The sequence below is a fragment of the Sander vitreus genome, chromosome 24 (genome assembly GCF_031162955.1).
Source record: "Sander vitreus isolate 19-12246 chromosome 24, sanVit1, whole genome shotgun sequence".
Taxonomy (NCBI): domain Eukaryota; kingdom Metazoa; phylum Chordata; class Actinopteri; order Perciformes; family Percidae; genus Sander; species Sander vitreus.
This window is the reverse complement of record NC_135878.1, coordinates 14,022,216-14,048,801: the sequence shown is the minus strand read 5'-3', so window position 1 is coordinate 14,048,801 and position 26,586 is coordinate 14,022,216. Positions and strand designations below refer to the sequence as shown.

The 26,586-nt window shown below is 43.5% G+C and overlaps 1 protein-coding gene across 1 annotated transcript in view; it reads left to right on the top strand.

Moving 5' to 3' along the window:
- The window catches only part of LOC144513038 (aryl hydrocarbon receptor-like), a 43,969-nt gene extending 18,817 nt beyond the window's left edge, over positions 1 to 25,152 (top strand). Inside the window, exons 4-11 of the mRNA XM_078244100.1 lie at positions 3,789 to 3,878; positions 9,022 to 9,130; positions 10,648 to 10,784; positions 14,505 to 14,710; positions 15,835 to 15,944; positions 18,095 to 18,236; positions 19,686 to 21,111; positions 24,945 to 25,152. Coding sequence (XP_078100226.1) covers positions 3,789 to 3,878; positions 9,022 to 9,130; positions 10,648 to 10,784; positions 14,505 to 14,710; positions 15,835 to 15,944; positions 18,095 to 18,236; positions 19,686 to 21,111; positions 24,945 to 25,091 — 2,367 coding nt within the window. The 3' untranslated portion in view covers positions 25,092 to 25,152. The remainder of the gene's footprint in view (positions 1 to 3,788; positions 3,879 to 9,021; positions 9,131 to 10,647; positions 10,785 to 14,504; positions 14,711 to 15,834; positions 15,945 to 18,094; positions 18,237 to 19,685; positions 21,112 to 24,944) is intronic.
- Positions 25,153 to 26,586: the final 1,434 nt, after the last annotated feature.

Genomic DNA, 26,586 nt, shown 5'->3' with positions numbered 1-26,586 from the left:
AAAAGACGAAGACATTGGGGAGCTGCTACCGTGAAATATATAATTTGCTTTTTGTTTTTTGATTGCTGTATTACGGCAGAGGTTGACAGAGAAATATTGTTGTGGGTTGGGATGAGGGAGGGGGGGGTTTGTTGAAAAATTGTATTTGCAATACAAAATGAATATAAACATTGTTTAAAAAAAGAAGTATTGATCCCAGAGGAGTAAATGGGTCACTGCAGCGGTGAAGAATCACAGATCAGCAGCCTCCTCCTTCAGCTGCTCTGTTCCATTACAGACGGCGGCCCATGAATTATACAGAGCCGGTGAACACATCTATTATTGAAGTGGAAAGGGGGGGGGTTTGGATGAAGGATGAAGATTGTGTGCCTTGGTGGAGCTGGAAACCGACTAAAAGCATTCAAAGTATTCTTAGATGTTTGACAGGATATCACCAAATCTTTAACACACCCGTCATGCATTCATATGGTCCTCTTTTAGAGAGTGAGGTGTGTGTGCGAACTGGGTCAGTGTGCTTTTGGGAAATGCTTATTTTATGGTAAATAGAGAGAGAGAGAGAGAGAGATTTCCTGTGTTTGCTGTCATTGGGTTGTCATCTGACAGAGACAACAAACAGACGAATCTGCAGTAAATATTTATGCCACTCCACTCTGAATTCTGTGTGTGTTTGTGTGTGTGTTTGTTGGGTGTGGTCACATACTGTACTGTAGGTTGGGTTTTTTTTGCAGTTAGTTGTAAAGCTTAAATCTTAGATCCCAAACCAATCTGTTCATGAATCAATAATAGATTCTGTTTTAAGGTCCCATATTCTGCAAAAAATTTTTTTTTTCGCTTCATACTTTCTACTAGATCATGTTTACAACATAATATTTTCATACTGTCTTGTCTGAAACGCTCCGTTTTAACGCCTGTCTCTTTAAGACCAGTTATAACTGTACATACATATACTAAATACAGGATATACCTGCATACATATATACTAGTACATATACTAAAATGATGGTGATCTAAGAGAACTCTCGGGGTAAGTAGTGTGGTCTAAGACAGTGGTTCTCAAGCTTTTTTTCAATAATGTTCCCTCTTTTGAACAGTTTTTTAAAGCCATGTACCCTCTAACGTACCCCTATTTGAGAAACACTGCTCTAAGAGATACAGTCAACAGCTCGTAATACTTACAACTCTGTGTCTCTCTCACTGAAAACGTTGTCGCCCACTTGCTGTTGACAGCCATGCGGCGCCCGACCCGATTGTCTTACGTGTTGTCGCTGCGTCTCTGTCAAAGCGAATGATGTTAAAACCATCAAGGTGAAAGTCTGCATCCTCTCTGTTAAACAGACTGGTTTGTCGATAATCCATTTCTGAGAATATAGTTCCCAGTATGTATACGGTTAGGAGATGGCTGTGTCTCATGTGACCTTGTTATTTGTACACGCCGTGACTATACAAATCAGAACATGTAAACAGGAACATGTTGGCGTTATTTTGTCACTTATTGGGAGCAGTAGGCTAGATGGAGCCGGTTACCTCCAGGATCTGTGCTAAGCTAGGCTAGCGGTGGGTGCGTCAGACAGAGTTACGACACGCACGGAGATGAGAAGGGTATGTATGGACTTATCTAACTCTGGGGGATACGGGGAATAAGACAAAGTCCCAATAAGTCAGCGTGTTCCTTTAAAATAGAAACTTGACAGCTCAAACAAAGACCACAACTTACCGTAGGATAAGTCAAGATGAGGGTGTGTGTATTAATTGAGCTCAGAGCTGTGCAGGGAGCTTGAAATCAGCCAACCAGAATGAAGCAAGCAACCCTGCCCAATACAACAAATGTTAATAGCACACCAGAGAACAAGTAAATTAAAATGAATCAAAGATTTGCCTCTTTCAAGTCACACGTATCTGCTATCGAGTAGGACCCTCCTACCTAAATGTCGATTATCCAGCAGCTAAGAGAAGCTGTCTTGTTTTAAGCCTGATGCTGATGAATTTTTGACATTACGTAATGGCTTTTGAAAGAGGTTTCGAAAAGGGATCCAACAGCACCGATTCAAACCATGCGATGTGGAAATGAGGAGTGTATACTGTCTGTTGTCAGACGAAGGCTGTGTTCCTACGGAGGTCATCATCACCCTCGCCAGGGAGGTGTAGGCGGGACCAGCGGGATGCCGTTGTGACTCTTTGCCGTGTCGGGACACGGTGTCATCACCTCTTCCCCGAACCCCGAGGCTCGAGGAGGGAGAGGAGTGATGATGAGTACTGACCTCCTTCTCTTCTTCCTCTTCCTCTCTTTCTGCCCGTGGGGAGTCTCATCCCTGTTTTTGTTTTTTTATTTCTTTATGTCTCCTCTTATTCTTTCTCCGGCCCCATTTCTTCTCTTTCTTCCTTGTGCTCACTGGAATCTGATAGTAGCAAGTGAAGGCCCTGCAAAATGTAATTTACGGTTTCAAAACCAGTACAATTTTCCGTCATACCGTTCCTGTGGTATGAGCTTTTTTTTTAGTCGTCAAGGACAGAAAGTGCAGTTTAGAAATCCGTCTCCCTGCCAGTGTACAGTGTGTTTAATAAATAAAATACATTGTGGTCAATGAAAAAAAAAAAAAAAAGTTGTTGTTTTTTACCCAGACATTTAAAAAATAATACATTTTAAAGCTGTAATTGCAATGCCGCATTACAGTCAAACCGTGGTATTTTAGCTGAAGGTTATCATACCATCAGAATCTTATACCGGCCCATGCCTAGTAGGGTTGGGTATCGTTTGGATTTTTACAATTCCGATGCCGATGACCGGTACTTTTGAAATTATTCCGATTCCTACCGGTTGCGTAGGAACCGGTTCCATGGTGGAACTTGGTTTTGATACCAAACTCTAATGCTCTAATGCCTAGCGAAATGTTTTTGTCGTTAGCTGACATTTGGGTTTCAGCAGGTAAAACTACCTTTAGTGCATGTGCATTAAATATGTTTATACATAGGGCTGGGTATCAAAAAATGTCGATACCGTGACTCGGATACCGGTTCTTAAACGATATTTTTTTTGCGATACCAATTTTATAAAACGAAAACTAATTTACAACATTACATGTTACATTTTTCCTGCGTGCCTAGACGGCCAATCAGCAGCATTATTGCATCTCGGTAGAAGCATGCTGCGTGCTTGCGAGTGTCCGACAACATTATGATTTGAATCCATATGGAGATAGACCTTTTTGATAAAGAGTAAGATCCTTTTTGTTAAACATCAAAAGCCCTGAAATCGCCATCGCCAAACCCACCAGACTCCATGTAAATAAACAGTCATTTTAACATCGTAAAAACACGCTTCATTCAAAGTTAACAGAAACAAAATAAAACCATCAAAAGCCGTCTTGATTCCTCTTTCAACTGTTCCAACAAGCACCGCTCTGGTTTCGTTGAAATAAACCCTTAATTCACCCATTTACATGTGATTTATATGCTGGCTCTATACACGCCAAAAGTACTGATTATTTAAATAGAGTCTGGTGAGTTTGGCAATGGCGATTTCGGGGGCTGTTCCATGTTAAACAAAAAGGTCTATCTCTGTAAGGATCCTTTCCATAATGTTGTCAGAACTTTTAGTGGACAGACATTTGCCCCATAGGGTCACATTGCAGCTTGTTTCACGGATGCGTGTTACAGCATTCTCGCTCAATACTGGACCGATTTCAAAAGATTTTTGTCCACATTAGTCACTAAGACACCAAAGCGTGGGGAAAAAAAGAATACACTTTCAATCATTGTGAACATTATACAAACAAATCTTCTCTGTGCAGGCCCTGAATGGCTTCGTCCTGGTCGTGACAGCGGAGGGAATCGTCTTCTTCTGCTCTCACACCATCCAGGATTACCTCGGCTTCCATCAGGTAAAACAAGTCGCTTATCCCAACCCAGCGGCCTATTCTTATTCTTCTTGACTCTTTGGATTAGGCAGTGTGTCCTCCTTTAGTTTGGCTTGTTTCATCCGGGTGAGAATGATAACATCCCCAGCACCGAGACTCCTGAAAACATTTCTGTTGGAAACAGAGAGGAAACAATAAGGAATTATGGGTAGAGTTGCTACTCCAAGACTTATGTGATGCTCATATTCACACATTTCTTCATGTGTTCTCAACTGAAGTCCACACCTTCATAGGCACATTTCCTTCACTTTAGTGTAAAAAAGTCTGGGTCATTTTATGTTTAGTCTCGCAATGCCAGGCCTACTGTACTGTATAAAGCTCCACAGCGCTGTGGAGTAAGGTCTGGCTACACCACAGATGCATTCTGGGATAGGAGAAAAAATAAATGTTCTGGGTTGTTTGAATTATTTTAAACCAGTCGCAATTTGGGCGGCGCTAAGCTCCGGACGCAGCAACCGTGACTCTGCTAAATAGTCTCGGGAAGGAACTTGTTTTGGTGGAACATTTGCACCCCGCAAAAGAAAACGCCTCATACAATATTAAATGAAGTCAACTGTTGACACAATAGAGTAACGTGAGCCATTTAAATTAGCTGGACACATGGTTAAATCTCATTGGCTCTTACCAGTGGAGGGGTAGAGTACGCGCAGCGGGGCAAGGAGGCATTTCATTGGTTTTCTTCACGGGATTACAGCAGCTACAGATGAAGGATCTTTTCCCCTCTTTTTTCCATAGCCCATTAGTTCATTATTGCTGTCCAGTAGAGATCTCGTCGAGGTAAAAATCATCTCGCGATATCGCTCACAAGTGCAGAGCAGCCGCCAGCAGACAGAGTCTAACTTTACTTTTAATGATATTAAACAAAATGTTCTCCCCTCGTCTTAAAATGGTCATAAATCAATACAAGAGCAGCCTCCTTCCTTGTTTACTGCCGCAATGAAACGCTTGGTTACGTTGTAACCACGGTTCTCTGAGTAAAGACAATTTTTTCCAGTCATATTTCTCAATTAAAGTTTCCTTTAAAATAGTGTTGAAATCTCGTGTCTCGTTATCGTGAACCCGATCTCGTGTCTCGTCTCGTCACACCCCTACTGTCCAGAGAGTGTATTTTGGAAATGGTTACCAACCCTGCCTTTTAAATGAAGTTAACTGTTAACACGATAACAGTAACGTGAGCTATTTAAATGAGCTGATACATGGTTGAACCTCATTGGCTCTTACCAGCGTATCTCCGTGTGTACTTCGTCCACAGCGATCCCACCTATCGCTCCCAAAACGTCCCAGTTAGAGAGGAAACGCCCTAAACATATTCTTTGTAAATCTTTATAATCATATCCCTGAAAGAACCAAGCAGGCCTGCCTTGTTGCACCGTCCAAATTGTCTTCAAAACTCGCCATTTTCAGCGTGTAGCTCGCTCGCTCAACGTTTGTTGTTGTTTCCCGTAGCGAAGGGATTTTGAGAACACTAACACACACGGAGTGGAAAGTGAGGGGCAGTGTTCTTCCGTTGAACCAGGCTACTTTATGTATAATTTAACTCATAATTGGTTAATGTGACTTCATTTTATTATGCGAATAACATGAAGACCCTCTTATCATATCTCACATGTTTGATAGTCTTTTCTCTTAGCTGGGTCCAACATGAAGACATGTATAGTCTTCACTGCCGCAGCAGGCTAAATGTGTTGTGAATTATGAGGAGTTTTTTTCAGGCTGCAGAGGCAGAGCGGTGGAGTTAAAAAGCTCAACGAGGCTCATGACGGACCCCGAGAGCACCGAGCACCCCGAGGATTGAAACAAGCACATATGGAGCGAGAGCTTTAATCCAGCCTCTGCCTCAAGTCTAATCCCATTTCGGTGAATGTGATTATCAAATTAGCCAAAGTCTGTCTATCTGACACACACACACACACACACACACACACACACACACACACACACACACACTTACGTACACACAGGCCCTTTCTTCACTGCTTAGAACAGGGCACGCTCATAGTCATGGCGTACAACAACAATCAAGTAACAAATGAAGTTAGTTTAGTTTATCTTTGCAAAAGAAGATAATAAGGACATGAGGACAATAAAATAAAGAAAGCATTTTCAGTGCAAGAGCGGAATGAAGCTTAAAAGGCTTATACAAATTTGAAATTGGAAACACACACACACACACACACACACAAATATATATACAGTCAGGTCCATAAATATTGGGACATCGACACAATTCTAATCTTTTTGGCTCTATACACCACCACAATGGAGTTGAAATGAAATGAACAAGATGTGCTTTAACTGCAGACTTTCAGCTTTAATTTGAGGGTATTTACATCCAAATCAGGTGAACGGTGTAGGAATTACAACAGTTTGTATATGTGCCTCCCACTTTTTAAGGGACCAAAAGTAATGGGACAGATTAACAATCATAAATCAAACTTTCACTTTTTAATACTTGGTTGCAAATCCTTTGCATTCAATTACAGCCTGAAGTCTGGAACGCATAGACATCACCAGACGCTGGGTTTCATCCCTGGTGATGCTCTGCCAGGCCTCTACTGCAACTGTCTTCAGTTCCTGCTTGTTCTGGGGGCATTTTCCCTTCAGTTTTGTCTTCAGCAAGTGAAATGCATGCTCAATCGGATTCAGGTCAGGTGATTGACTTGGCCATTGCGTAACATTCCACTTCTTTCCCTTAAAAAACTCTTTGGTTGCTTTCGCAGTATGCTTCGGGTCATTGTCCATCTGCACTGTGAAGCGCCGTCCAATGAGTTCTGAAGCATTTGGCTGAATATGAGCAGATAATATTGCCCGAAACACTTCAGAATTCATCCTGCTGCTTTTGTCAGCAGTCACATCATCAATAAATACAAGAGAACCAGTTCCATTGGCAGCCATACATGCCCACGCCATGACACTACCACCACCATACTTCACTGATGAGGTGGTATGCTTTGGATCATGAGCAGTTCCTTTCCTTCTCCATACTCTTCTCTTCCCGTCACTCTGGTACAAGTTGATCTTTGTCTCATCTGTCCATAGGATGTTGTTCCAGAAATGTGAAGGCTTTTTTTAGATGTTGTTTGGCAAACTCTAATCCGGCCTTCCTGTTTTTTGAGGCTCACCAATGGTTTACATCTTGTAGTGAACCCTCTGTATTCACTCTGGTGAAGTCTTCTCTTGATTGTTGACTTTGACACACATACACCTACCTCCTGGAGAGTGTTCTTGATCTGGCCAACTGTTGTGATGGTGTTTTCTTCACCAGGGAAAGTATTCTTCGGTCATCCACCACAGTTGTTTTCCGTGGTCTTCCGGGTCTTTTGGTGTTGCTGAGCTCACCTGTGCGTTCTTTCTTTTTAAGAATGTTCCAAACAGTTGATTTGGCCACAACTAATGTTTTTGCTATCTCTCTGATGGGTTTGTTTAGATTTTTCAGCCTAATGATGGCTTGCTTCACTGATAGTGACAGCTCTTTGGATCTCATATTGAGAGTTGACAGCAACATATAAATGCAAATAGCACACTTGAAATGAACTCTGGACCTTTTATCTGCTCCTTGTAAATGGGATAATGACGGAATAACACACACCTGGCCATGGAACAGCTGAGCAGCCAATTGTCCCATTACTTTTGGTCCCTTAAAAAGTGGGAGGCACATATACAAACTGTTGTAATTCCTACACCGTTCACCTGATTTGGATGTAAATACCCTCAAATTAAAGCTGAAAGTCTGCAGTTAAAGCACATCTTGTTCATTTCATTTCAACTCCATTGTGGTGGTGTATAGAGCCAAAAAGATTAGAATTGTGTCGATGTCCCAATATTTATGGACCTGACTGTATTAGGATAACTGAGATAAAACCATGCCAGTCTCTAGGTATGGTGAAGGGTATGTGATGATGTGGGGGGGGTATTTTAATTCCAGAGACCAAGGGAACTTTATCAGGATGCATAGTATTCTGGATCCATGAAATAACTGGCCTTTCAAAATAATAATCTGCCTGCCTCTATGGGAATTTAACATAGGGGTGTGTATACTTATGCCCCCTGTATTTTAAGGAAGAACATTTATGTATTTAGAATATATTATTCATTCACAAAGAAAATTGGTGTCCTTAAAGGTTGGATTTCTCCTCATTTTTTTAATTAAGGCATTAAGATCAATTTCCAAAAGATGGATTTTTATTCCTCTTTTTAGTCAACTTTAGCATGGGTGTGTATACTTATGCAAGCCACTGTATATGTATTGTCCCTGACAAAGAAACTGATATATATATATACATATATAAATTTTTTTTTTTAAAGATGTTAAAGCTTTAAAATAGTTTAGCACAACCTTTTGCTTCACGATGCGATGCTGGCCAGGCTGCGGAAAGCCCAAAGTCCCCTTTCTCATTTTTCTGTTTGAGAAGTATTTCACGGAACACTTCTGCATGTCAAAATTCCTCTTTGGTGACCCGAGTTTGATCCCCCTCCCGCGCTGGGAGGGTGGCTCCACTCTGGTCCTCGGCCAGGTCATGCTGGGCCTGGACCGCAGAGATCGGGGTCACAGGGGCCTTTGGCTCCGGTTCAAGTATTTGAATCAAATGTTCAGCGACTCTTGATTTCTTTTGGCTCCACTTCAAGGCAAACGGAATCAAACCCCCTCAGGGTAACCTGCTAGCAGTGACATCTGCCTCAACTCGTGTAGTCTCATATTCAGTCTTAAACTTGTACTTTTGAAAAATAAGGTAAAATGTAGAGCTGTAACAATCCCAAATGTTGCTGTACAATTAATTGTCTCACACATATTTGCGATTCACAACAGTATTTTCTCTTTCAGTCACATTTTAAAAATACTTATTTATTTCTTACTTTCGTAAACAAATTAAAGTTTTGAACGAGTCCCGGATATGTTTTTTTTTTTTTTTTTGGTTATACTGTATATCACTGTCATGTGACCCAGATAAAGTAATCACACAAATCCACAGCCTATAACGTAAATAATGCCTCTTTATTATCATAAAATGTTTTTGCTAACTGTATCTCCCCTAAAATGTTCCCTTTATGATTTTTTTGTGTAACTTCATCTTGACTCATCATGCTGTATGTTACGTCGTCCTGTCAGACCGACGTGATGCACCAGAGTGTGTTTGAGCTGATCCACACTGAAGACCAGCAGGAGTTCAGGAGCAACCTGCACTGGGCCCTCAACCCCCCTGCGGACCCCTCAACAGGTCTGTAAACTGGAGATAATTCAATTCATCTCCATGCTGTGTCTGCAAAGGAAGGTCTGAATACACTTAAAAAGTGCCCTACATTGCCATGCTAGTCTGCCATTGCCAGACCTTCCTCCTCCACAGCGCTGCGGAGGAGGGTCTGGCTAGTCCACACAGCATTCCTGGATGGGAGGAAAACGTGCTCTGGTTTATTGGCATTTCTTTAAACCAGTCGCAATCGTCTTGGGTGGTGCTGAGCTCCGGACGGAGCCACGGTGCCTCTGCTAAATAGTCTCAGGAAGGAACTTGTTTTGGTGGAACGTGTGTATGTTCAAAAGTAGTTTCAGTTGTGCGACAGCAAACTCCGATTGGACAGATAGTCTAGCTAGCTGTCTGGATTTACCCTGCAGAGATCTGAGGAGCAGTTAACCATAGTCCTCACAAATCCACCGGAGGTTAGAACGCCAACACAAAGAAGGGAACAGAATTTCTGGCGGCACCTGAACAATCCTGGAAGTGGAACGCCGTCCATATATAGACTATTGCCATGCTAACTGGTTAGCTAGGTGTGCTAGCTAGTCTCCCATTGCCAGCTCTAGCCACAGCACTGTGGAGTAAAATCTGGCTACACCACAGATACATTTTGGGATAGGGAGAAGAAAAATTGCATTGTTGCATTTCTTTTAACCAATCACAATTATCCCCGTGCTTATTTGCTCCTTTTGCTGAGGCCATAAGTTAATTATCGCTGCTCCAGAGAGACCATTTCAAACAGTATATAAAAAAGTGTATTTTGGAAATGGTTACCAACCCTGCCTTTTTAAATGAAGTAACGATAACAGTAAAGTGAGCTATTTAAATGAGCTGATACATGGTTGAACCTCATTGGCTCTTACCAGCGTATCTCCGTGTGTACTTCGTCCACAGCGATCCCACCAATCGCTCCCAAAATGTCCCAGTTAGAGAGGAAACGCCGTAAACATATTCTTTGTCTTTACAATCATATCCCCAAAAGTACCAAGCAGGCCTGCCTTGTTGCACAGTCCACATTTTCTTCACAACTCGCCATTTGCAGCGTGTAGCTCGCTCGCTCAAAGTTTGTTGTTTTTTCCCGAACAACTTCAACACGCAGCGAGCGGAAGGCGAGGGGCCTACAAATGTACCTCCGTTGATCCAGACTATGGCGAGTATATTAACCGCATTAGTGCTATGTCAGGCTTTTGCAGTTGCTGCCCCGAGACTCTGCAACAAGTTACCCCCTGATATTCGCACTATTACAGATGTAGCTCTTTTTAGATCCAAACTCACAACCTATTTGTTTAGACTGGCTTTTAATACGTAGTAGTCGTGTGACAATTTCCCTCTCCTCCTCCTGTTTCTATCTAACCTTTTCTGATTTTACTGTTTTCTATGTTTTCATTCTTTTTATTGGATGATATGTTGTTTTATTCTTGGTTCCTGACGTGAACACTGTGGATACCTGCTGGTAGCTGTATAAATTGATTGATTGATTGATTATTATTTGATGTCCCCAGACGGCGAGTCGGTTTCGACGTCTTCCTGCCTGGTGAGCTACAACCCCGAGCAGCTTCCCCCGGAAAACTCCTCCTTCCTGGAGAGAGGCTTCGTCTGCCGCTTCCGCTGTTTGTTGGACAACTCCTCCGGCTTCCTGGTTAGACTGACATTACGTTTCAACTCAGTTGTATTTATGAGTGTCAAATCATAACAGACGTCGTCTCAGGACACCGATAGAGTTGGTCTCGAAACCCAACAATTCCCCCAAAGAGCAAGCATTGGTTGTGACAATACAGTCCAAAGCCACACACCAAATCAACACAATGGAAGGCAGTTTGTCGAGGGCAGGGTGTTATAAGGTTTAGGTGCAGCACCCGAGCTGTTTTTGGGCAGCACCTTAAACCGATTGAAGGTAACTAAAAGACTTCTCTCAGATCTAATGATTGTAGTTGGACTTCTTTAGCTTTAAATTTTTCAGCTGTTATTTATTTATTATCTGCTCTAGCCTTTCCAACGTTTTAGACATAGATGTGGAGATAATGATGGTCCAAAATGATCCACAACACCTACCACAAAGAGACACAACATGTATGGGGACAGTTGCTTTTGTTTTATTGGAAAACGTAACATTTTCTCGAGGAAGGACACCTAAGGATGGATGGATGGACAGCCATCACAAACATTATTAGATCTTGGTAGAAGCATGCTGTGTGCTTATTGGCTCTCTGACACTGATGAGATTTTTCGATACTCGATACTAAGGAGGTGATTCCATCTGTGCCTAAAAAGTATTAAAATTCGGTACCCAGCCCTAGATAAAAATGAATCCATGTTTGAGGCTCGTGGTGTTTTTTAATGCCCGTTGGTGCAGTATGGCGTGCTACCTCAGAGTCCCTCAGGGATCAGAAGCCACTGTTTACTCCCGTAATCCGCCTTAAGAGAGCCTCGGGGTCGTGGGGAAAAGGGCTTTAATCCTCCCAGAGCAGAGGGGGAACTTGCTTAGTCAGGGTTGGTAGCTCCAGACCGGTCACTGCTTCTTCTTTCACTACGACAATTAGCCGCAGATGGAGAAAAACACTCCTGTGGTTCAGTGTCAGCGAAAACCCCTTAAACCTGCTGGGAAAACTGGGGCAGGGTCCTCCGTGAGCATGGCACCTCAGGCGCCACATACCCATCGTTCTGCACCTTTTTCAATGCTGAAATTGAAAGGCCCTGAACACCCACACAGGCGTTTTCTGTTAATCCGGCTGATTGGACGTCTTCCCAGGACTGTGTGGGTGTGGTTAGACTGATTGAGTGACATCTTCCTGAGTCCCCTGTTAGTGCTGTTGCACCCGTTAGCCAATCAGAATCAAGTACTCCCAATATGTATTTCTGATCTGTGTTGTACACAGCCCTGGATCTGGAGAGCCCTCAAATCCCATCCTCTTTTTTTTTTTTTAAATATTGTATTTATTTTTACATGTCTTTATTGATTTTTGTTTACTTACAACAACACTTCTATTTACAACCCTTCTGGGGTTCACCAACCGCCCTCAATCCTCGGTATCCTGCCCCGCATTTTCCCTCTGCAGAAGCTCCCCCTATGTTTCAATTTCTTTTTTGACACTTTTCCAAAATCCTTGAAGTCCCCAAAAAATTGTGAACAAACCCCTATTTTGCCACATTCCCTCCAACATAGTGAGACGAGATGATTCTGTTATGTATGAAGAAATAATCAGAGGTGTATTCAGATGTCGGATTTTTTGATTTCCAGTCTGTGGCTGCAACCGACGATTGTTTTCATCGTCGATTAATCTGTCGATTACTTTCTCGATGAATCGATGAATTGTTCGGTTTCTAAAATGTCAGAAATGGGGATGAGTGTTTCCCAAAAAGCCCAAGGCGACGTCCTCAAATGTCTCGTTTTGTCCACAACTCAAAGATATTCAGTTAACTGTCCCAAAGGAGAGAAGACACTACAAAATGTTCACATTTAACAAGTCAACATCTTTCTTTTTTTTTCTCCCCCACAAACTCAAAACAACTAATCGATTGATCGATTAATCACTGCGGCTCTATTCCAGTCAAATGATGTCCTGTTTTCAGTGGGGGCGGGGACTCAGATCTTTGTCAGTAAATGAAAGTTACTTTTGTTTTTTGGGGGATTTTTTTTTCGTCTAAAAGCTGAAGTTAGGAATTCACCGTCCTGCTCAAGGAAACTCCAGAAGTTTCGGTTTCGTGAAGGGGGTTTCGAACCTGCGTCTCTCGGGTCCTCCCTCACAGTGCGTTTGCGTGAGCATTAAGCCAGGTTTCTGCTTCTGTCTACCGGTCGCTATGGTTTTTGTGTAATCCCTCCTGCTATTCAGGGCTAGATTCCTGACATCACGGCTGCAGGCCCTTAAGCCCACCAAGGTCAATTAACCAGAGCTAACAGAGGAGGGGGGGGGGTCCTCACACGAGATGCCGCAGGGTGAGAAGGAGGCACAGCGGACAGCATAAAAGACTTTTCAGGTTTTTCTTTTACAGGTCTTTGTAAGGAAACCTTGGAGGGGCGATTAAGGGGTCCTTCCTCAAGAAAATACCACTGTTATCTCCATATCTGTGTCTAAAACTTTGGAAAAGCTAGAGCAGATGATAAATAACTAACACTAAAAACGCTTGACCAATCGTAGAAACCCGGCTCCACGTCCATGTCACACGTCACAAATAACTATCACTCAAAAACACTTGAAGACAACGACTTGCTAAAGAAGTCGAACTTACAATCATTAGATCTGAGAAAAGTAATTTAGTGACATTCATTTGGTTTAGGTGCCGCCCAAAATGGCTTGGGTGCTGCGCCTAAACCTTACAATAGCGTATTGTATTTGATTTGGCAGTTGAGTTCAAATATCAACAATCTTTGCGCAGCATCGCTTACTGCACCTTTTTAAGGAGAACTATCATTACAGCATTTTCAGGTTCATACTTGTGTTTTGTGTTTTTACTAGAACATGTTAACATGCTTTAATGTTCACACTTTTTCTCACACTGCCCACGGCTGCTGCTCCTGTATTCGCCCTCTGTCTGAGACGCTCTGTTGGAGCGCTTGTCTCTTTAAGCCCAGTCTTCTCCGATTGGTCAGCGTGTTTCCTCACATCCGAGTCTCCGCTGTTGCTGTCTTGCTGACTTGCAGTCCGTCTCCACGGACTGCAAGTTTAGTGTCCCAAATTCCCCATACAATGTCCCACATGCAGTTTAGTGTCCCAAATTCCCCATTCAATGTCCTTAATTAATTATGAACCTGCTAAACCACCTGTGCTACCCTAACCCTAACCTTAACCTGTCTCAAATACGACCCTCATCATTTGGGACACTCATTTTTTGGAAAATAATTTGTGACACTAAACTGCACGTAAGCCCTACTACACAACCAGACATGTTTCAGCAGTGATGTGACCCGAAATGGGGGAGAAATGACCAACATTGGCCGCCAAGATTACAGCTTTCCCTGGCGTTAGCAAGCAGCTACTTGCAGTTAGCAATGGCTTGTAATAGTATATACTGTATCAGCACTTTCTGCCCTTAAAAAATTGCAGATAAAGGCTTTTGAACTAAATACTACACAACCAGACATGTTTCAGCAGTAATGTGACCCGAAATTGGCATTAAATTAATAACATTGGCAGCCAAGGTTAAAGTTACAGCTTCCCTGACTTAAACACTGCCGTAACTGCGCTAAATAAAAAAAGTTGACCAATCATAGAAACCCAGCTCCATGTCAAAAACACCACTCACTCGTCTGCCGTGGAAACGTGATGCAGTGATCTCTGAGGGAAAAGATGAAAGAGTCATGTCACAGACTGACGGCTTTCTCTTCTCATCTGATTTGTGACTCACGCGCTCGTCCTCTCAGGCGCTGAACATCCAGGGTCGACTCAAGTTCCTCCACGGCCAGAGCCGTCGGCAGCGCGACAGCGAGGGGAGTACCCCGCCTCAACTCGCCCTGTTCGCCATCGCCACGCCCCTCCAGCCTCCGGCCATCCTGGAAATCAGGACCAGGAACATGATCTTCAGGACCAAACACAAGCTCGACTTCACGCCCATGGCCTGCGACGCAAAGTACGTACTCTCCAAAAACCTCCCACTAATGACTTTAGGCTTTTATTCAAAATGTTTAGTCATTTTGTTAAAGTGCTCATATTATGCTGTTTGGCTTTTTCCTTTTCTCTTTTTTGTGTTATATATATCTGTTTGGTGCACATTATAGATTTACAAAGTGAAAAAGCCCAAAGTCCCCCCCCCCCCCAAAGGGACTTACCATCTCCAACAGAAAACACTGTTCACAAACTGCTCCAAACAGCTCTATTGTAGTCCAGCCTTTACTTCAGGTACTGTCAGGGCCTGCCCTCATACTCTGCTTCTGACTGGCTAATAGTCCTTACCTAGCTACTGTCAGGACACGCCCTCATACTCTGCTTCTGACTGGCTAATAGTCCTTACCTAGGTACTGTCAGGGCACGCCCTCATACTCTGCTTCTGACTGGCTAGTAGTCCTTACCTAGGTACTGTCAGGACACGCCCTCATACTCTGCTTCTGACTGGCTAGTAGTCCTTACCTAGCTACTGTCAGGGCACGCCCTCATACTCTGCTTCTGACTGGCTAGTAGTCCTTACCTAGGTACTGTCAGGGCACGCCCTCATACTCTGCTCCTGACTGGCTAGTAGTCCTTACCTAGGTACTGTCAGGGCACGCCCTCATACTCTGCTCCTGACTGGCTAGTAGTCCTTACCTAGCTACTGTCAGGGCACGCCCTCATACTCTGCTTCTGACTGGCTAGTAGTCCTTACCTAGGTACTGTCAGGGCACGCCCTCATACTCTGTACCTACCTACGTGCCTAGCGTGTGTGGTATCAATTACGAGCTACGCTGAAATGGAGAAGACGAACGGAACAGCAAGAAACAAACCAGAGGAGCTGAAATGAATAATAAAGTAAAGTTAGTTAGGAAAACAAAAACAAAAAAAACGTTCGGCTAGTGGAAAATCTGATTGGCTGGTAACTTTGAAAATCTACTAGCAATGTTGAAAAAGTTCATGTAAAGTCCTGGTTGTAACCCAGGACTCAGTGAAGGCTTCCAGCTCAAATCCCAATTACAGTATTAAGTGTGTGTGTGTGTGTGTGTGTGTGTGTGTGTGTGTGTGTGTGTGTGTGTGTGTGTGTGTGTTTTCTTTCTGGATTTTCAGGGGTAAAATAGTTCTGGGCTACACCGAGGCGGAGCTGAGAGTTCGAGGTTCGGGTTACCAGTTCATTCACGCCGCCGACATGCTGCACTGCGCCGAAAATCACGTCCGAAGTAAGTCACAGTCCATACGCTTTGCATCACACTTGAATGAACGAATGAGATGTTGACAAAGTTTCCTTTTGGGGACATCATTTGAAATTGGGACAAATTTGGCTCAGAACACAGGAATGAGTACTGACCCCCGTCTCATGTTTGTAACGCATGCCACAAACAAACAAACAAACAAACTTGCATCTGTTGATGACGGATGAAATTTCCGACTGCGAGAGTCAAGTGTCCTACTTATCTCGTGTACCGGATGACCCCCGGTTAGTTATAACCACGGCGCCCTCAACGCGCTGCTACCAGACACGCTCACACACAAAGCCACGTACTTTACACATGTAGTCATGCATACAGACACGGAAATAAATGCAGATGCATTTGGAAACATACCAACACAGAGACACATACACGCTCTAATGCACGCCCAGATGGGAAAGACAGGTTTCCATGCAGCACAACAGGGTCCACATGATGCTATTTTAAAGATATATATCGGGAGAGAAGACATCACAATACTGACGTTCACTCCTCATCAGTGTTGGGCACGTTACTTCCAAAATGTAATACATTATAGATTACTAGTTACTGTCATTTGAGAGTAATTAGTTATATTACAATATTACTGCCTCCTGAATTGTAATGCTTTACACTACTTTTGCGTTACTTTTGAGTTACTTCCACCAAAATAACAGCGGAAGTATGACTTGGCAGGTAGCTCGTGAATTTCACCACGGGATCAACAAAGTCTCCCCTTTATCCAGTTTAATACATCATCGATTAATCATAATATTTTGTATAATTAATATGAATATGCGAAGTAACTGAAGTAAAACGTACAATAGGCAAGTAGGAGAAAATGAAAATACTAAATATTAAAAGTAGCTTACAGATGGATTGAAGTACGGCATAGTTACTTTCCACGGCTGATAAAATGCAATGATATTTACGTGTCTTCCCGACATGTCAGCAGCTCGGACACACCGCTGTCCGTGCTGACGGACCGTCACCTGTTGGGACACAGCTGTTGTCCGTACCGTCTCTGGTTCTGGCTCTGACCACGGGGAACAGCGACGGGACAGCTCGCTTCAACGCAGCGTAATAACTCCTGAAAATAATATCCATCTCTCTCTCTCCATATCTGAATACTGCAACAGGAAATAATACTCGCGGCTTTTCTTTTTTTTTTTCCTGTGAAGAAATGTTTGTGTTGGGGAATTATACTTAAATTATTTCTTGTCCTTTCGTAGGATCAAATAAATGCCGTAAAGTCGAAACTAAATATTTTGTGTGGGTAACGTTTCAATGTACTTGATTTTGTATATTTAGATTCATAGCATAAGAGGTCTAAATGTGCCACATGTTGTGTTTATTTTATGCTATAATGTTATAAGAGTACAAACACACTTCACAAAAATGTATTTATTCAGGTAACGTTACATGGTAAATACTTCTTTTCTCGGGCTTGAAATCCACACAGATTTTTCCATTATGTGGCCGTGAAGTTGGCGTTAAATTTCATCCTAGGCGGTTTTAAAAATGTCTTAAAAAGTCTGAAATTTGACTTGAAGAATCCTGGGGGGTTCCCTGTTCTTAAAGCTCAGTGGGACAGGTTTGTCTTAGTGACATTTAATGACATTTCTTTTTACAATTAACACTTCAAATGATGAAGGCACTCGCAGTACACACGGTAGTTCCAAATGTCAACCATACTTTTGGTGTTTTACAAACATCAATGATAGACACATAATTACTGCCCCCCCCAAGTGTTCAACTAGGATAATCTACACAGACAAGAGGAGTCTAGGCGGGGTTCCACTGGTTCTGTGCTTCACTGTGAAGTTTGTTTAGACACGAGACGGCGCAGAAACATGACCGGCACCGCAATTACACACGCCGACAGACACAACACTGAGCCGTGGAGTTGAGGGACTGGAGGTAGAAGGACGCGACGGTGCGTTGGGCTGCATTTAAGTGTGTGCAAACAGGACTTGTAACGTGTGCATGTAGCCAAAAGTGAACATCAGCATGGAGCCTCCGCCGCAGCAGCACGCCCGGCTGAGCAAATGCGGAGTGAGAGTGTGTGCAAACCGCGGGGTGTACAGAGCGTAAGCAGCAGTGACACAGAGCCTCTGATGTCTCGTCTGATGTGATTCCAGTGATGAAGACGGGCGAGAGTGGCCTCACCGTCTTCAGGCTGCTCACCAAGGAGAACCGGTGGAAGTGGGTCCAGGCCAACGCCAGGCTCGTCTACAAGAGCGGCAAGCCAGACTACATCATCGCCACCCAGAGGCCCTTGGTGTAAGTGGACGACAATTATTATTTTTTTAATTATATATTTCGTTATTGCATTTCACAAGAAATGAAAGTTCATTCTGCAGTTATACACAGCTTTCTTTGCCCACCCAGCCTCCACCCTATAGCGCAGTGATGCTCAAAGCAAACACACACACAAAAATGTGTGTGTGTGTGTGTGTGTGTATATATATATATATATATATATATATATGTATATGTATATGTATGTATATGTATATATATATATATATGTATGTGTATATATATATATATATGTATATATATATATATATATATATATGTGTGTGTGTGTATATATATACATATATCTCGGACAAGACATGCATTGAAACCCAACATATTAGCCAGTATTCTCTGAAGCTGCCCTTCTTGCCACAAAATCTATATGCGGTTGCCACATATTAACATTACATCTTATGTTGTAATAGATGGGATGTACAGTAGCTAGAGACTTCATTTAACCAATGTATTACTGTAGGGGGCTGATCAGATTTCCAATGAATTGTAATGCACTTCCAGTGATCCAAGCAAAATATATATTTTTCTTTTGTGAAATTCATTCCAAGGGTCCATATCGACACAAGCGAGGCGATTTTGTCGTATGAGAAAAATCGCCTCGGCTTGATTTTGGAGAGGTAACCACAGACCGTAAAATATTGGACGGAGCTTCCTGGTCTGAAAAGTGAAGCCAATGCTGAAGTGCCTTAAAGCTGCATGCTCTCTAACTTCCAGCAGAGGGCGACTCCACTGGCTCCAAAAAGAAGTCTGTTTCTATAGAAGTCTATGAGAAAATGAGCCTACTTCTCACTTGATTTAGTGTGTGAACATTTTCATAATGACTTTATGGTCTCAATCACTAGTTTCAAGTCTTCTTCAACACAGCATGATGTTCATTTAGTCAATTACGGTTCCATTTATTTTTTTAAAAAGACGATAAAGACGTGAATACTTTAAGACCTGTCAATCAGGACAGAGGCTTAGCGATGCTAACCATGCTAACACTGTGGACATTAAAATAGACCAACTGTGTTTTCGTCTTAAACTTGAACCCTTTCACTGTCTGTATTCACTTCACCAAAGTCAACTGGAACATTTTGGTTGCCTAATAATGTCTTGTTCAGCGTTTGGCCAACTAAGCTAGCTAGCGTTAGCTGGTGACTTTTGGCCAGTTGGCTGATTTTCTGTAGTGCCGTACATTCATTCATTCAACCTTTTATTTATACTCGGGACATCATTGAGGGGCGGCCCTCATTTACAATGATATTGAGTCAATTGCAAAGACAAAGAAAGGAAAAACCAAAACTAGAAAGAACAAACAAATCCTTTCTCCAAACTCGAGGCTCGAGTGATCTCCCAGATGCTACTTCCACTATTTTCGCACTCTGTGGCTTTAATAATCTGTTGAATTCTTCTCTGTTCATATTTTCACAGGGATGAGGAAGGAGGGGAACACCTGAGGAAGCGATCGATGCACCTCCCCTTCACCTTCGCCACGGGAGAGGCAATGCTCTACCAGACCGGTTATCCACTGCACGGCTTCCCCGATTCCGTCCCCGGCAAAGCCAAAGGCAGCAAGTCCAAGAAAGGCAAGCTGGACAAGAGCTCTTCAGACGACCTGGACCCAAAGTCCCTGCTGGGAGCACTGATGAGCCAGGACGAGTCTGTGTATGTGTGCCAGCCGGACACGGAGCCTAAGATGTCTTACCACAGCAGCCTTTTCAGCGAGCAGCAAGCTGACAGTGGCGGTTTTGGTGGCTTGTTTAGTGGCGATGGCTGGCACATCGCATCTGACGGGGCGACGGGGAGATGCAATGGCAAAACATCCAGTTATGACCCACTGCTGGCCACTTTGGACTCTTTGTCCCTGGACGAAGAGGAAACGTGCTCCAACAGTGAGCTCTTTAGCGCCCTGGAGAACCTGTGCCTAAACGCCGAAGACCTGGAGCTCCTGCTGCTGGACGAGAGGATGATCCAGGTGGAGCTGGGCCCCAGCCACATCCCAACACTTGGCGACCTTCTCACCAACAACGAAATCCTCTCCTACATCCACGACTCACTGGAAAGTGGGACAGGAGGGGAGGAACAAGGAGACAGAGGTGGATTCGGACCAGACTCGGCCCAAAGCGTCTCCCAGCAGCCACCTGCCGTCCCTGTAGCTCATCCCATCATCCAGCTGTCGCAACAGATGCAGCAACATGTGAAAGCTCAACCGGGGCTGATTCAGTCCATCTCCCAGCCCGGAACAGTGGACGCCAAGATATTAACTGGCATTCCTAACGGTCACTGGGTGGTAACGACCGAGAACCTCCATCACCCACACGCTGTACTCAAAGCCTCGCAGTTGAACGGCGAACATAAGCATCTTAACTCGCTCCCGGAGTCGAGTCAACAGTGGCAGCTTCAGCAGGACCAGCACTCGCTCCTCCTCCAGTCCCAGCGTCAGGGGAGCAGCCAGAGCGCTTTGCCGCCCGGCTTCCAGAATCAGCCAGGACTGACACCGAACGGATCTTACATCCAAAACGGACACACGGCCTTTCCAGCGAACGAGGACGTCGGCCTCACAGGTTACAACATCTTCGACACCCCGCATGCAGACAGCACAGTGCCGAATGGCGCGACCACACCGGACGTCTGTCACGACCAAAGTTTGGTGGCCGGCGCTCGGCCCTGCCAGCTCCAGGGTCACCAGAAACACCAGCACATGTTGCAGCAGACTCAGGTCCCCCAGTGTCCCGCCCAGAGCTCCACACTGGAGTTAGAGCACTTACTGGGTCTGTCCCAGCCACAGCACAGCCTGCCGTCTTTAGAGACCTACGGCATGTTCAACGCCACCGCACAAGACTCCTCTCACAGCAAGGTAAGGGACCGAGAGCAAGACAATTATGCAGTCACAGTGTGGAATCTGTCATTTTTAATCCTGCCTAGACTGAAGTTACATTTTTTTCATTTGAGCATTATGTAAATAATGCAAGAACAAAGGGATAATGGCTAAGCCTAAAAAACAGCGACGTCTCTGAATGATGAAGATCGCTGTTTCCATGGAAATGTTAACCGCGGGATTTCGTTCTTTCATACTACTCTCTTCCGTTGTCTCTCTTAATTAGGGATGCAGCGAATCCAGATTTTTGGGGTTCGGCCGAATACCGAATCCTCTGGTTAAGATTCTGCCGAAACCGAATTCCGGATCCTCGTCCCATCCTCAGTCCATTAACTCAGTCAACACATTAATGAAGTAAACAGTGACTGTCCTTCCTTTGCCATACCTGAAGTTGCTGCATATTGGCTGCTGTATAGCCAATACAGCAGCCAATATACTCGTATTCTTCCAGATGTTTCATACCAGATGTTGTAACAGCGGTGATGTTGTGTATTGTTTAGGGTCCTCGCCACCACCAGACTAATCAGCATTGCAGATTGAACATGTAGCTGGACTTGAATGGCCTTCTTTTGACTGAAAGTACTGCCAAACAACACGAGTTCCATTTCCACTTTCTCACAGACTACTGCATTGAATGCTCCACCTACGTAAACACCTTCCCGTAATCAACAGCGCCGTCATTACGTCGACCAGCGTAGTGCAAGCGTAGGGTTCGTTTCGGTGAAAAAAAAAATCTTCGGCCGAACCCGAATCCTGGATTCGGTGCATCCCTGCTCTTAATACTACGTCATCTTACAGCGCCGCGGTCGAGCTGCTGCTCTGCCCGGTGCATTCCATACAGACGCCAAAGGGTGATTTTTGCGTCGGTATCCGACGCTGAGTGACACTGACCAAGAGTCAGTACTTTGCGATGTTGGGAGTGAGAACAGCCGTTCAAAAAAAGTGGATGGTAACTGCTCTATTTCCAGTCATATGACATCCCCACGTAATCCTGGTCCCCCTGAAATCAGGGCTTCTGCTGCATGTCCACGATAAGGTGAGTAATGCTTTCCCCTCCCTTAACAGTCCCACTAAGACCCTCTGTCTTGTGTCAGCCCTGTTCGGTCTTTCTTTTTCTCTGTCTCGCCATCTCAAAAAACAAAACGACCCAAGCTGCCAGCTCTCGTCAGAACTGTTTGATCTGGGAGCCAATCTCTTGATCCTAGCCCACTGACGGCGCCTGAAGTCAGCGTTGCCCTCAAACATCGGCGAACATCAACAAACTGAGGGCCGCAGAGTCTACAACCCTTCAACCCTGCGCTGTTGTCGCTCACTGTCAGGAAAAAGGATTCTTTATTTTTATTTTTTTTTGCTTTCGAGTCAGCACACAGAGGCCCTGGGGCTGGCATGGAGCTCAGTGTAAACTGTGGTGATGCGACCAGACATGCCATGTAAATAAGACGGGGGGGGAGAGATGGGTCAGAGCAGCACAGTCTGAGTATAGAGTCCACTCCAATCTATTGCAGTAGAGTCTGTATAAGTAATGGGGTTTTACTCGCTTTTTTTCAGGAGAAGTTCTGGTTTATTTGTGTGTGTGCTTTAGCACAGGGCAGTGATTTATCAGCATCAAACATGCATGAAATAACCTTTTACCTCCGCTCACAAATACGTTCATTTCTTCTTTGAATTTTCATTGTCGTTCAACCGTATTCATTCGGTCCCTTTTCATCACACACCATATGTAGTTGAGACTACAAACGAACACGCCAGACAAAAGCTTTGATCGATTGGTTCTCATAGATAATTAATCTGCAACTATTTTAGTGCTGCACTATATGAGGAAAATATGCGATACTGTTAAATATGAAGTTGTCATTTCCAACTTTCTTTTTTTGAACAAATGTAACATTGAATTAAACATAAAAGGGAGCACTAAAAAAAGTGACCGTTACATTTTAAAGTGCTTGTTTTCCGCTCATATTTTCTTTCAACTCACACAAAACGTCTTGAGTGTTTTTCGCGATGTGTCGCAGCTTTTCGCCAGGTGATATCACAACGATGATAAAAACAAAAACAAAACAAATACATGTATAGAAATATTGTGTAGCCCTAAAATATTTCTGCCAAAATTGCTGCTTCCAGCGTCTCGATATTTCCTGTTTTTGTTTAGTCTTCTGTTTAAGTTACCTGAATGTTAGCCGGAACAAAACAAGCAATTTGAATATGTCAATATGGCCAATATGGTCCAAATGATTAATGAAGAAAAAGAAAATAATTGTTAGTTGCAGCCCAAAATGCGAGCTAACTTAGTCGATACATAAATGACCATTTTAAGAATGTCTGCTATGTGAGCCGGGATATCTTTCTAGCATAAACTCCGATCCCAGTGACATTATTTGTGACTGTAATGTTCGGGGGGGGGGGGTAGGTAACCGGCTCCGTCTAGCCTACTGCTCCCAATAAGTGACAAAATAACGCCAACATTTTCCTGTTTACATGTTTGTATGTTCGTTTGTATAGTCACCGCATGTACAAATAACAAGGTCACATGAGACACAGCCATCTTCTAACCGTTTACATACTGGGAACTATATTCTCAAAAGGCGAAGCACTGCTACTTCTGCTACTTGGGCGGAGTGATTAGCGCAACACCTGAAAAGCACCGTTGTTACTCTCTGCTCCTCACCACGGGGCTTCTCAGGTGCTGCGAGCAAATCACTCCGCCCAAGTAGCAGAAGTAGCAGTGCTTCGCCTTCTGAAAATATAGTTCCCAGTATGTATAAGTCGGGCGTGTTCCTTTTTAAAAAGAAATGTAAAATGCCCTTTAGACCTCAGAGGGTTAAGCAAGCAGATTAGAAACCCGACATAATAAAGCTTATAGGTTGTATATAAGATCTGCTGTAGTTTGAATGTCACCTTTGCTTTGTTAGGAATGTAGTAACCCCCTTTTGTCGATGATGTGATATTGTTACCGTATGTGCATTAAATGGACCAAACTTGTCAGCGATTGAGCTGAAAGATAATTGTAAGGAAAATGGGCAAATGCATCATCTCAAACTACAGAAAATCATCCCCTTTATGATGTGCACCTTCATGACGCTTTCATAAAGTCAAGATTAGGATTTGACAGATTTTCTGCATCGTTCCTCCGTCTGTTTTTTTTTCTTCTTTTTTTTTTCTTTTTTTTACAGTGTGAGTGTTCCACAGCGGGATAACAAAGGAGATATAATTTAAATATGAGAGAATGGGCTGAAGGGAGGAAAGAAAAGCAAAGCGGCAGTAGTGATAAAAACGAGTGCAATAATGAATAGAATAAGGCCGACCCCGGCAGGCATCCATTCATCCCCCCACCCCATTCGGCCTCCTCTGTTATTCTTCAGGGTCAGTGGCTGTCGCTGAAAGAAAAATACTGGCAGGCTGGCCAGTCAAGCATGAGCGGCGCTGACCTACAATTTGACTGTCATCGTTACCTAATGCTGTGAACGTGGGATGGAGGGGCGGGGGGAGGGGGACAGGCGATGCAGCCAGGCTATCCTCAGCTGGGACAGAAGCAGAGCTCCACTGTAGTCTGATTAATATTCATTTATATATATATATATACGTTACGTCCCGATTTGTCTATATCGATAACATAATTTATGACACGATGATGCCCGAACGGCAAAGTGCGTTGTTACATTCACTCGCCCTACGTGGCGTTTTACTTGCCCCGGGCCGTCGGACGACCCTTACTGCTGAACCCTGTACGTAAAACCAAACGAGACTTTCCACGAGCAGAAATTGTCATGGAAAAGAGAGCTCATTGCGCTGTCACTTTGTTTTGTTTTTTTCAGCCGGAGAACGGTTGCCTCCTCAGTGCCGCCAACGCGGCGTACATCAGGACGTGTCTGATGCCCAATGGGAACGGAGTGGCGACCGCCGACATCCCAGACTCACTCCTCGCCCTGCAGGACCCCCAGAAATCTGGATTTTTCCTCTGAAAGGAGGATGGCAGAGTATCAGCGGAGGCTAGAAGAGAAGAGAAGGTACAGAAGGGGGGGGGGGGGGGGGGGGGGGAAAAACCCCCCTTTCGAGTTTATTTAACAGTTAGTGGGAAGAAAAAGAATCGGAAAAACTTGTCTTTTTCCAGAAAAAGGACTCTATATATCAAGGCTCTCTCTTTGTTTCGATGTCTCATCCCTTAGTCGGACATCGCACTCGTGATACTCAGAGAACCGACAAGACGTGACGGGGAAAACAAGTTTTTGTATTTGTCTCGTGCGTGTTTTAATATTGCTAGTTGTGCGCTCACTGAAAGTTTAATTTCCATGTTTGTTTCCACTTTGCTAGAGCATTTACCTGACTAGAGCCAAAAGCCATCACTGTCTGATTTGTATATACACTGTTAAAGTCGCGAAGAGAAGTCTTATGTATAGTCTTATGCTGATTACTTTCCTTTTTTTTTTTTTTTTTTTCACTACAAACTGTTTAAGAAAGATATATTCCAGCCCAGACAATCTGGACATATAACATAATAGAAAGCGGTTTCAGCACAGGACTATTACAATGAACTCACTTTCATAATGTGCAATCCTTCACATATGCTTCACATAAGCATACTTTTCAACCTGTTTGTGTGTCTAAGTGACTGACTGGGAACAAGATTTTAGAAATTGGTCCAGTATTATGCAAAACCTCTGCAATCGACAAGCTGCAACGTAAGTTATTGGGCAATTGCGCACCTTCAATTTTGTCCACTAAAAGTGCTGTTTTTTTTGCCACCGACAGGCTCAGAGTGTCTGACAACATTATGGAAAGGATTTCTAAGGAGGTCGACCTTTCTGTTAAAGATTAAGATCCTTTTTTTAAACATAAAAACATCTGCAAAATTGCGTTCGCTAAACCCACCAGACTCCATGTAAATAAACAGTCATTTTAGCATCGTAAAGTACTCTTCTTTCAATCGCCGACAGACACAAAATAAAACTATGAAAAGACGTTTTGGGTCGTCTTTCCACTTTTCCAACCATAACAACTCTAGTTTTGATTGAAAAAAAACACAGTTTATTGATTTACATGTGAAAATATGCTGGCTCTATACACGCTAAAAGTGCTGTTTTTTTATATGGAGTCTGGTGGTGGGATCCCTACAGAGATATACTTTTTTGTTGAAGAGTAAAATCCTTGGGTGCCTGGGTGGCCTAGTGGTAGAGGCTCAGTCCTTGACGCAGAGGCCGTGGTTTCGGTTCCGACCTGCGGCACTCTCCTGCATGTCATTTCCCCTATGTCTCATGTCTAAGCTGTCACAATAAAGGTCTAAATGCCAAAACCCACTGCACTCCATTTAAAAAAAACTGGTTTCATTATAGTAAAACACACTTCATTCAAAGTCGACCGAAACAAAATAAAACCATCAAAAGCTGTTTTGGGTCGTCTTTCCACTTTTCCAACAATCACCACTCTGGTTTTGGTTGAAATAAACACATAGTTTACCGA